Source organism: Lethenteron reissneri, chromosome 47 (genome assembly GCF_015708825.2).
Source record: "Lethenteron reissneri isolate LAM-NWPU_2019-01 chromosome 47, ASM1570882v1, whole genome shotgun sequence".
NCBI lineage: Eukaryota > Metazoa > Chordata > Hyperoartia > Petromyzontiformes > Petromyzontidae > Lethenteron > Lethenteron reissneri.
In genome coordinates this window covers 9990288-10001648 of record NC_083825.1, presented here as the reverse complement: position 1 = coordinate 10001648, position 11361 = coordinate 9990288, and the positions used below count along the sequence as shown (strand labels likewise).

The 11361-nt window shown below is 56.2% G+C and overlaps 1 protein-coding gene across 1 annotated transcript; it reads left to right on the top strand.

Annotated features, from left to right (window-relative positions):
- On the top strand, positions 1–11005 carry MZB1 (marginal zone B and B1 cell specific protein). Its single transcript, XM_061571422.1, has 4 exons — positions 1–654; positions 2465–2595; positions 6816–6920; positions 8980–11005. Exons 1-4 carry the CDS (start codon positions 421–423, stop codon positions 9161–9163), a joined length of 654 nt encoding a protein of 217 aa, XP_061427406.1. The 5' UTR covers positions 1–420; the 3' UTR covers positions 9164–11005.
- Positions 11006–11361: the final 356 nt, after the last annotated feature.

Genomic DNA, 11361 nt, shown 5'->3' with positions numbered 1-11361 from the left:
GGGGAAAGTCCGTGGTCAGGGGGTGCGCGCGTCCGCCCGTGCGGCCGCCACTCATCATCATCAGCAGTAGCAGCAGCATCCGCAGCAGCAGCAGTATCATCAACAGCAGCATCATCATCAGCAGTAGCATCATCAGCATCATCATCATCTGCAGCAGCATCAGTAGCATCAACAGCAGCAGTACCAGCAGCAGTATCATCAGCAGTATCATCAACAGTACCAGCAGCAGTATCATCAGCAGTATCATCAACAGCAGCAGCAGCAGTATCATCAGCAGTATCCTCAGCAGCAGCAGTACTATCATCAGTATCATCAGCAGCAGCAGCATCACCATCATCGGCAGTGTCATCATCATCATCAGCATCATCGGCACAAAGCGACAGCAGCAGTAGAATCGTCGTCACAGTCACGACGACGACGATGATGATGAAGATGATGATGAAGATGATGACCACGTGGTGCTGGTGGTGCCTCGCGGTCTGCGCGCTGCTGTCACCCTGTGCAGCCGCCGCGAGCAAGGACGCGGCCGATGGACTTGGCACCGCCGGGGGAACGATGAGTTTCCAGACGCCCGAGCTGAGCGACGAGGAAGGACATTCCCAGCACATGCCGCAGCACCTCCGCTGCGACGCGTGCCGAGCCATCGCCTACCAGGTACCCCCCTGGATAGAGGACCCCGGTATAGGGGATCCCTCTGCATAGAGGACCATTGTATAGGGGAATCCCCTGGATAGAGGACCATTGTATAGGGGAATCCCCTGGATAGAGGACCATTGTATAGGGGAATCGCCTGGATAGAGGACCATTGTATAGGGGAATCCCCTGGATAGAGGACCATTGTATAGGGGACCCCTCTGGATAGGGGACCATTGTATAGGGGACCCCTCTGGATAGAGAACCTTTGTATAGGGGAACCCCTCTGGATAGGGGACCATTGTATAGGGGAACCCCTCTGGATAGAGGACCATTGTATAGGGGAACCCCTCTGGATAGAGGACCATTGTATAGGGGACCCCTCTGGATAGGGGACCATTGTATAGGGGAACCCCTCTGGATAGGGGACCATTGTATAGGGGAACCCCTCTGGATAGAGGACCATTGTATAGGGGACCCCTCTGGATAGAGGACCATTGTATAGGGCAGGGGTCGGCAACCAAAATAACAAGAAGAGCCATTTCTTTCCAATTCGGTACAAAATTCAGTATTTCAAGAGCCGCAATGCATCTGAGTACATACTGTACTCATCGTCAAGAAGCAGCCCGTAAAGAGCCGCATGCGGCTCCGGAGCCGTAGGTTGCCGACCCCTGGTATAGGGGAACCCCTCTGCATAGAGGACCCTGGTAAAGGGGACCCCTCTGGATAGGGGACCATTGTATAGGGGAACCCCTCTGGATAGGGGACCATTGTATAGGGGAACCCCTCTGGATAGGGGACCATTGTATAGGGGAACCCCTCTGGATAGGGGACCATTGTATAGGGGAACCCCTCTGGATAGGGGACCATTGTATAGGGGAACCCCTCTGGATAGGGGACCATTGTATAGGGGAACCCCTCTGGATAGGGGACCATTGTATGGGGGAACCCCTCTGGATAGGGGACCATTGTATAGGGGAACCCCTCTGGATAGGGGACCATTGTATAGGGGAACCCCTCTGGATAGAGGACCATTGTATAGGAAACCCCTCTGGATAGGGGACCATTGTATGGGGGACCCCTCTGGATATAGGACCATTGTATAGGGGACCATTGTATAGGGGAACCCCTCTGGATAGGGGACCTGCATAGGTCCCACACACCAAGTGCCCGCGAGGGCTGTGAAATTGGTCAAGAAAGTTTGGAGCCGGTAACCGATTCCGGTGGTGATGACGAGAACGCACCGATTGGCTCACGCGAACGTGCAAGCCGCGCCGGGGCCCAAGTCACACCACACCACACCCCGCCTCACCACACCACACCACACCCCACCACACCACGCCCCACCACACGCCACCACACCACACCCCACCACACCACACCCCACCACGCCCCACCACACCACACCCCACCACACTCCACCACACCACACCCCACCACACCCCACCACACCACACCCCACCACTCCACACTCCACCACACCACACCACAGCCCACCACACCACACCACAGCCCACCACACCACAGCCACCACCAGCGACCTCTGGCTTGCAGGCCCAGTGCGCTGACCGTTTACGGCACCGTGGCTAAGCAGCGTCACGCTTCCTGATCTAGACGTTTCCTTCATACACTGTTCAAAACTGATAACCGTTGTTATTATTCGGTTACCTTGTCATGAAAAAAACGATGTTAACGACCCAAACAGATTCAAGCACCCAGGTTACCCTACCTCGTGGACCACCTACCCTCGTGTCACCGACCACGTGTCCTCGCCTACCCACGTGGGAGAGTCGGACTCATTCTACCTTGCCCCCCCCCCCGCCGCCCCCAGATGCAGGAGCACCTGAGCAAGGCCCTGCACAAGAGGCCGGCGCCGCGCAAGGGGCTCAGTGGCCGCTCCGAGCTGCCCGAGTCCGAGCTGCTCGACACCCTGGAGCAATGCTGCTCGCAGTCCTGGAACGAGTGAGACGCACCTCCACCGTCACCTCCACCGTCACCTCCACCACCTCCACCACCACCTCCACTATCTCCATCACCGACAACATCTCCACCACCTCCACCACCTACACCATCTCCACCACCTCCACCACCTCCATCACCTCCATCACCTCCACCACCTCCACCACCTTCGTCACCTCCACCACCTCCACCACCTCCGTCACCTCCACCACCTCTACCATCTCCACCACCTCCACCATCTCCATCACCTCCACCACCTCTACCACCTACACCATCTCCACCACCTCCACCACCTCCACCACCTTCGTCACCTCCACCACCTCCACCATCTCCACCACCTCCATCACCTCCACCACCTCCACAACCTCCGCCACCTCCACCACCTCCGTCACCTCCGTCACCTCCACCACCTCCACCACCTCCGCCACCTCCACCATCTCCGTCACCTCCACCATCTCCATCACCTCCACCACCTCCACCACCTCCACCACCTCTGTCACCTCCACCACCTCCACCATCTCCACCACCTCCACCACCTCCATCACCTCCACCACCTCCACAACCTCCGCCACCTCCACCACCTCTTCCATCTCCACCACCTCCACCACTTCCACCATCTCCATCACCTCCACCACCTCCGTCACCTCCACCACCTCTACCACCTCCACCACCTCCACCACCTCCACCACCTCCGTCACCTCCCCCACCTCCACCATCTCCACCACCTCCACCACCTCCACAACCTCCGCCACCTCCACCACCTTCGTCACCTCCACCACCTCCACCATCTCCATCACCTCCACCACCTGCACCACCTCCGTCACCTCCACCACCTCCATCACCTCCACCACCTCCACCACCTCCGTCACCTCCGTCACCTCCACCACCTCCACCACCTCCACCACCTCCACAATCTCCGCCACCTCTACCACCTCCATCACCTCCACCACCTTCACCACCTCCGTCATCTCCACCACCTCCGTCACCTCCACCACCTCCACCACCTCCACCACCTCCATCAAATCTACCATCTCCGTCACCTCCACCACCTCCGTCACCTCCACCACCTCCGTCACCTCCACCACCTCCGTCACCTCCACCACCTCCACCATCTCCACCACCTCCATCACCTTCACCACCTCCGTCACCTCCACCACCTCCACCACCTCCAGCACCTCCGTCATCTCCACCATCTCCATCACCTCCACCATCTCCGTCACCTCCACCACCTCCATCACCTTCACCATCTCCACAATCTCCGTCACCTCCACCATCTCCGTCACCTCCTCCACCACCTCCATCACCTCCACCATCTCCGCCACCTCCACCATCTCAGGCCACCTTCACCATCTCCATCATTTTGATTTAAAACTTTCGTGACTGCAGGGATTCATATTCTTGGTTCTTTCAGTAAAGTCACGTAGAAGGGAAATAAACAAAAAATATATAAAACAATAAAATTCGCACTACGTTTCGACTGCAGCACAAGCAATCATCATCAGGTGTGGATTTCACACCTGATGATTATTGCTTGTGTTGCAGTCGAAACGTCGTGAGAAATTTATTTTATTATTATTTTTTTTTTTATTATTTCCCTTCTACGTGACTTTACCGAAAGCACCAAGAATATACATCTCCATCATCTCCATGACGTAAATCATCTCCACCATGTCCGCGCTTTCCAGCAACTCGCACTGAAAGTCAGGCTCGCTTGAACCAACGCCCGGTGAACTGCCGGACGCTCGAGGTAGAAACGCCATGAATGTAATGCTGAGCAACACAACACAACCATTAACCATTAACCTCGTTGCGGACAATATAAGTGACACAATGACGAAGCAGACATATTCGCCTCCTTCCCACATCCGTGGCTCCGCAATATAAAACACGACACGTGGCACAAACCCTGCGTTGCTGGCGGTGGTTGGTGGTGGTGGTGGTGGGGAGCGGTGGTGTAGCGGTTAGCGCTACGCTGCGCTATGAACCTGGGCCACCCGCTCACGGCCAACGTCAGTGACGATTATCTGAACCGGTTCTGGGCCTCCCCTAGGTCGACTCAGCCTCATATGAGTACCCAGTGCGCAAACATCGCCACTAGGGAGACAAAGGCGGCCGTGCGTGGTGCTACCCACCCACCCCCTCGTGTGCTGTTCCGGCCTTCATAGGTGCTCGCTAACAGCACTTGCCCCTACAGCCTCACAGGCTACACGGGGGACCTTTGTCTTTGGTGGGCCAGGTCAGGCCACGGTGTTGGGCGCCCTCGTGACGCATAGGGGAGATTTTGACTTTCAACTTTCGTGACTGCAGGAATTCATCTTCTTGGGTTCTTTCGGTAAAGTCACGTGGATATAAAAATTGTATAAAAATAAAAAAGACGTATTTTTTTAAAATATTTTTTATTTTATTTTCCATCTACGTGACTTTACCGAAAGAACCAAAGACGACGTCGGGGAGATATTCAAGAGCGACACGCGGTGGCTGTGGCGGTGTTTGCGCGACGTGGCCGTGTCGCGTTACAGATGTTTGCCATGGCCCCCCCCCAGCAGCAGCACGCCCACGGGCAGCAGCTGTCGCCGCTGCTTGCACGCCGCGTTAGCCAACAATGAATGGGGGGGGGGGCGGTGAAACGTTGCTCGCGTTACAGGCGCTGTCGAGGCGCTGCCGTGATCCCTGCAGGCACCGCGTGTCACGCGCGTGTCACGCGCTCGGTCTCGTGACCCTCAGGCGGCGGCGTCACGCGGACGCCGGGTCGCACTCACGGCGGCGGGCGCCGTGCCACGCGTCGCGTCGCGTCACAAACCCGGGGACCCATGGTCCAGCACGGGGAGGGAGGGGAGGGGAGGGAGGGGAGCAGAGGGGAGGGGAGGGAGGGAGGGAGGGAGGGGAGGGAGGGGAGGGAGCCTCCTTGTCTGTAGACATCGTGAAGTTAACAAGTGTTGGGCTGCAGCTGGCGAGACATTGTACGCTAATATCGCGTGTGCGCGTGTTTTGTGTGTAAATACCTGCGTGGACTTTGCGTGGCAGGACCGGCATGGTGTCGTGTTGTATTTGTTTTTGGTGTTTACCTTTCTTGTGCTTCGCACTCCTGCCGTGTGCTTTTGGTCACGTGTGTTGGTGTCACGTTCTTTCCGGCCTCGACTGGGCATCTGTGAAAAAGAGCTTCATCGCTCATCGGATTCCTGCCGTCTAAGTGAAGATTCTGATTCTGTGTGTGCACGTCGTCGTCGTAATGTCGCTGTTAGCGCTACGCTGCGCTTCGAACCCGGCGACCCGAGTTCGATTCCCGCTTCACGGCCAACACCCAGTGATGATTATCTGAACGGGTCCTGGGCCTCCCCTAGGTCGACTCAGCCTCAAATGAGTACCTGGTGCGGTCTGTAAACATCGCCACTGGGGAGACGAAGGCGGCCGGGCGTGGTGCTGGCCACCCACCCCCTCGCGCGCCTTTGCCAGCACGTTCGCTTGCATGTATCACCACTCACGTGTATGTACACGGTGCTGTACGTGTTTACGTGTATATATCAGTTTATGCATGTGTATGTACAAATAGTTATCGTGTGACAAAGGCGGCTCGGCATGCCGCTGCTGGTGATGGCCACCCACCCCCTCACGCGCCGTTCCGGGCCTCCATCGTTGTTCGCTGATAGCACTTGCCCCAACAGTCTGTGACAGGCTACCCGGGTGGGGGTGGGTTCAACACCATGTGAGACTAGGCTCTAAGGAAAGCTGTCTCGGGTGTGGACCAATCAACTTCAAGGACAGTGCATACATTATCAGAGTTATGTTTTTTGTTTGAATTATGACTGCAGGTATTGTGGTCTATGCAAACATGACTCCTCGTAAAAAAAGGTGTCAGTTTTGTTGCCAGATAAAATGGTAAAAAAACTATTGTATTTTTTACTGGCAAATGAGGTTCCAATGGTGTAAATGCTTACCCCGAGCTCTCATACTCTGATGGTGCATTGTCTTTGAGTTGTGCGCCTTTTGGCGTCATCTGGTCCAACACCATGTGAGACTAGGCTCTAAGGAAAGCTGTCTCGGGTGTGGACCAATCAACTTCAAGGACAGTGCATACATTATCAGAGTTATGTTTTTTGTTTGCATTATGACTGCAGGTATTGTGGTCTATGCAAACATGACTCCTCGTAAAAAAAGGTGTCAGTTTTATTGCCAGATAAAAGGGTAAAAAACCAATGATCATCTTTGTCTTTGTGTGCGTGCAGCTACGGGGTGAAGGAACTGAGCGGGCAAAAGCGCTTGTCGGGCCCCGGGCTGGAGGCGCAGGACGCCATGGGGATGATGATGGGCGGTGGCAAGTGGCCGTTCCGGTGAGTGGAGAGCCGCACGGCCATCGGTCCATCCTCCTCCTCCTGCCTGTCCTCGTTGAGCCTTCAACGAGGAGCGCAGAAGCGTCACAACTGCAGCTTGATGACCACGCGGTACGCCTTGCTGTTCACTACGATGATGAGCCGAGAATGTCTGTGTGTCCCGCGCGTGACGTCACTCCACGTCGGCCAGCCCCCCTCAATAATAGTTAGCGGGTGACGTCACTCCACATGGGGGGGCGAGGCGCCTCCTCCGAACCTCCTCAGCGTCAACTTACAACCCTCACTACAAAGGCAGAACCCTCACGTCATCACGTGATCTCCGTAACGCGGTTGAGACATCGAAGTAAAAAGGACGTCATGATGATGAACAAGGGATTATCACCTCTAAAGGAAATAGCTCTGTGTCACCGCGCCCTTACTAAGTGCACACGAATTGATGCAATGAATATATCACGTCGTCTGCTTTTCGCTTGAATGTTTCAGATTTACTTGGACGGGCAACAGGCGAGTTACGAATATAATGAGCCAAGAATGTCGGTGTGTAATGCGCGTGACGTCACTTCACGTCGACCAGCCACCCTCATTAATAATCATGAACAGGTGGGGTCCTCCACATGGACCCCCCCCCCCCCCCCATCATTAATACTCATGAACAGGTGTCGTCACTCCGCATGAAGAAGGTGGAGCGGAAACGAAAATTTGTTTACACAAATTAGCTTTAATTTTGACCTTTCTTTATGGAAAGTAAAGCTAATAAAGACATCAACGCTGTGTGTGGCCCGCGCGTGACGTCACTCCACATGCCCCGCCCTCATTATTATTCATGTGTGCCTGAAGAAAGTCGAGCTGCTATGATACAATTTTTACGCAAATTCGCTTTCGACTTTACGTATCTCTATAGAACGCTGCGTCTCAGTGCATTTGATGCCTTTATTTATTTCTTTGGCACGTCCAACAACAGGTAAGTCTATCGTCACGTGATATTCATTGCACATTGCCTCGGTACTCACGAGCTCGTGTGCTCACGGACCGTGCGAGTCTTTGTGTTTCCCCTTAGAGTTCACGAATCGATCGTTCATCAGAATCACTCGACTGAATTTTTAAACTTCAATTGAAACTCCCTTGTCGTCGCATCGCCACTTCCGCCGTCACTCGTCACATTGCCGCGTGGTCACTCAGCCACGTGGTCACTCAGCCACGTGGTCACTCAGCCACGGGGTCACTCAGCCACGTGGTCACTCAGCCACGTGGTCACTCAGCCACGTGGTCACTCAGCCACGTGGTTACTCAGCCAGGAGTCACTCAGCCACGTGGTCACTCAGCCACGGGGTCACTCAGCCACGTGGTCACTCAGCCACGTGGTTACTCAGCCAGGAGTCACTCAGCCACGTGGTCACTCAGCCACGGGGTCACTCAGCCACGTGGTCACTCAGCCACGTGGTCACTCAGCCAGGAGTCACTCAGCCACGTGGTCACTCAGCCACGGGGTCACTCAGCCACGTGGTCACTCAGCCACGTGGTCACTCAGCCACGTGGTCACTCAGCCACGTGGTTACTCAGCCACGTGGTTACTCAGCCAGGGGTCACTCAGCCACGGGGTCACTCAGCCACGGGGTCACTCAGCCACGTGGTCACTCAGCCAGGGGTCACTCAGCCACGTGGTCACTCAGCCACGTGGTCACTCAGCCACGTGGTTACTCAGCCAGGGGTCACTCAGCCACGTGGTCACTCAGCCACGGGGTCACTCAGCCACGTGGTCACTCAGCCACGGGGTCACTCAGCCACGTGGTCACTCAGCCACGTGGTTACTCAGCCAGGAGTCACTCAGCCACGTGGTCACTCAGCCACGGGGTCACTCAGCCACGTGGTCACTCAGCCACGTGGTCACTCAGCCAGGGGTCACTCAGCCACGTGGTCACTCAGCCACGGGGTCACTCAGCCACGTGGTCACTCAGCCAGGGGTCACTCAGCCACGTGGTCACTCAGCCACGTGGTCACCCAGCCACTGGGTCACCCAGCCACGTAGTCACTGCGCCACGTGGTGTCTCTCCATGCGCAGGCTGCTGCAGATGTGCCACGCGATGCTGGGCGAGCTGGGCGAGGAGGAGATCTACGCCGCGTTCCGCTCCGCAGCGCCGCCGGGCCAGGGGCTCGCGGCGTGGCTGTGCAAGCGCGACTGTGGCGCCCAGAGGGCGGCGCTGCGAGACGTCACCCCGCTGTCGAGAGAGCACACCGAGATGTGACACCCACATTGTGACACGTGACACCCACACTGTGACACCCACACTGTGACACGTGACACTGTGACATACACACCAACACGTGACACCCACACCGACACGTGACACCCACACCGACACGTGACACCCACACTGTGACACCCACACTGTGACACAACAACAACCGCCATTCGCCACTAAGTGGCGGTGACGTCACCACGACGCTTGTACCAGGCCATGTGCACCTTGAGGCCACGTGAAGTGTCGAACGCCCGCTGGCAGGAGGTCACGGGGCAGACCCAGGTGCCACGGGTCGACTAACTGAGATGACCGAGATGACTGACTGATGCACCGCCTGTGCCCCCTACTGTACCAACTTGCTGTGCTTTAGCCACCCGGCGCTCTGCTCGTTGTTGTGAGCGTCACTCCTCCGCCCTCTGTTGTTGGAGGGCGACTGCCTCCAACTGCCCAGTAGCGTCCTTCACGAGCCTCCTCCACAGAGGCCGATCTTGACACCGCTGGTATCAGTCATCGGCAAGTCCACTCAGCTCCACATCCTCTTGTACCACATCACTCCATCTCTTCTCTAGCCCGTGCCGCGCCCGTTTAGCCCTCTCGATCCGGCCGAACAAAAGCTGTTTAGGCATGCGGTGTCTGGGCATGCGGGCTACATGACCCAGCCAACGCAGCCTTGCCTGCCGGAGGAGCTCACCGATGGAGATTTGTGAGCTCCTCACACAATCCAGCCTGGTTAAACCCAGGATGGATCGTAGGCAGGCCAGCCTAAATGTTTCCATTAGGGGGGTCCACGTTTCGCAAGCGTAGAGAAGGTAGGGAATGACTGTGGCTGAGAAGACCTGAAGCTTCGTGCGGAGCGACAGACCAGGTAGCTTCCACACAGCGTTACGCAACCGATGAAAATATATTGCCGCTCGACTGATTCAGAGTGAGACCTCTGCTGTTAAACTGGAGCCGGTCATAAGCACACTGCCCAGGTATGGGAAACTCTCCACTCTCTCCACTACTGCCCCATCACCGATTGGGGGTTGTGGGGGTGGAGTGTCCGATGGTACCAAATACCCAGGCAGGTGCTTAGTTTTGGTGGGGCTGATGGTAAGGCCCCACCTCTTAGTGGCACGCTCCAGTCTCAGCAGCAGCGTCTCCAACTCCTCTTCTGAATGAGCAGCTATTACCAAAGCATTGGCATACATAACGTAGTTGACCAATAGGGAGCCATCCCTTGATCGCACCCGGGCGTCGATCAACCTCCCGTTATATCTGTACCAAATGGAAATTCCCCCGGTACAGCTATTGAAGGCTTCACGAACTACTCGGTCAAAATAGATGTTAAATAATGTGGGAGCCAGAGGACATCCCTGTCGCACCCCAAGGTGTACAGGGAAAGGCTCTGACTCCCGGCCACGTAGTTTTACCCGGGCCCGCTCACCATCATGAAGGTCCTTAATGATCGTGAGCAGAGGGTCACGGACTCCGAAAGCACGAAGAACAACCCAGAGCCCAGGCCTACTGATGGTATCATAGGCCTTGACCAGGTCAATAAAGCAGAGATGTAGGTCTTGTTGGAATTCCCTACACCTCTGCTGTAGCAGACGGACAGAAAATATGGCATCTGTGCAGGACCGCCCTTTCCTGAAACCGCATTGGGGCTCCGCAAGCCTCTCCTCAGCGTGCCTAGCAAGGCGATGTTGAATAATCCTTGCCAGGACCTTTCCCGGCACACTGAGGAGTGAGATGCCCCTGTAGTTGTTACAGTCTGTGCGGTCCCCCTTCTTAAAGAGGGGGACCACCAGGGCATCCTTCCAATCCTGCGGAACCCGTCCAGTGGTCCAGACTGTTGTTATGATGTCATATAGGGCAGTCTGTGCACAAACGCCACCCTCCCGTGTCTCCACGTGTCTCCACGTGTCACCACGTGTCTCACGTGTTACCACGTGTCTCACGTGTCTCCACGTGTTACCACGTGTCTCACGTGTCTCCACGTGTCTCCACGTGTCTCACGTGTCACCGCGTGTCTCCACGTGTTTCCACGTGTCACCGCGTGTCTCACGTGTCACCGCGTGTCACCACGTGTCACCACGTGTCTCCACGTGTCTCCACGTGTCTCACGTGTCACCGCGTGTCTCCACGTGTCTCCACGTGTCACCGCGTGTCTCACGTGTCACCGCGTGTCTCCACGTGTCTCCACGTGTCACCACGTGTCT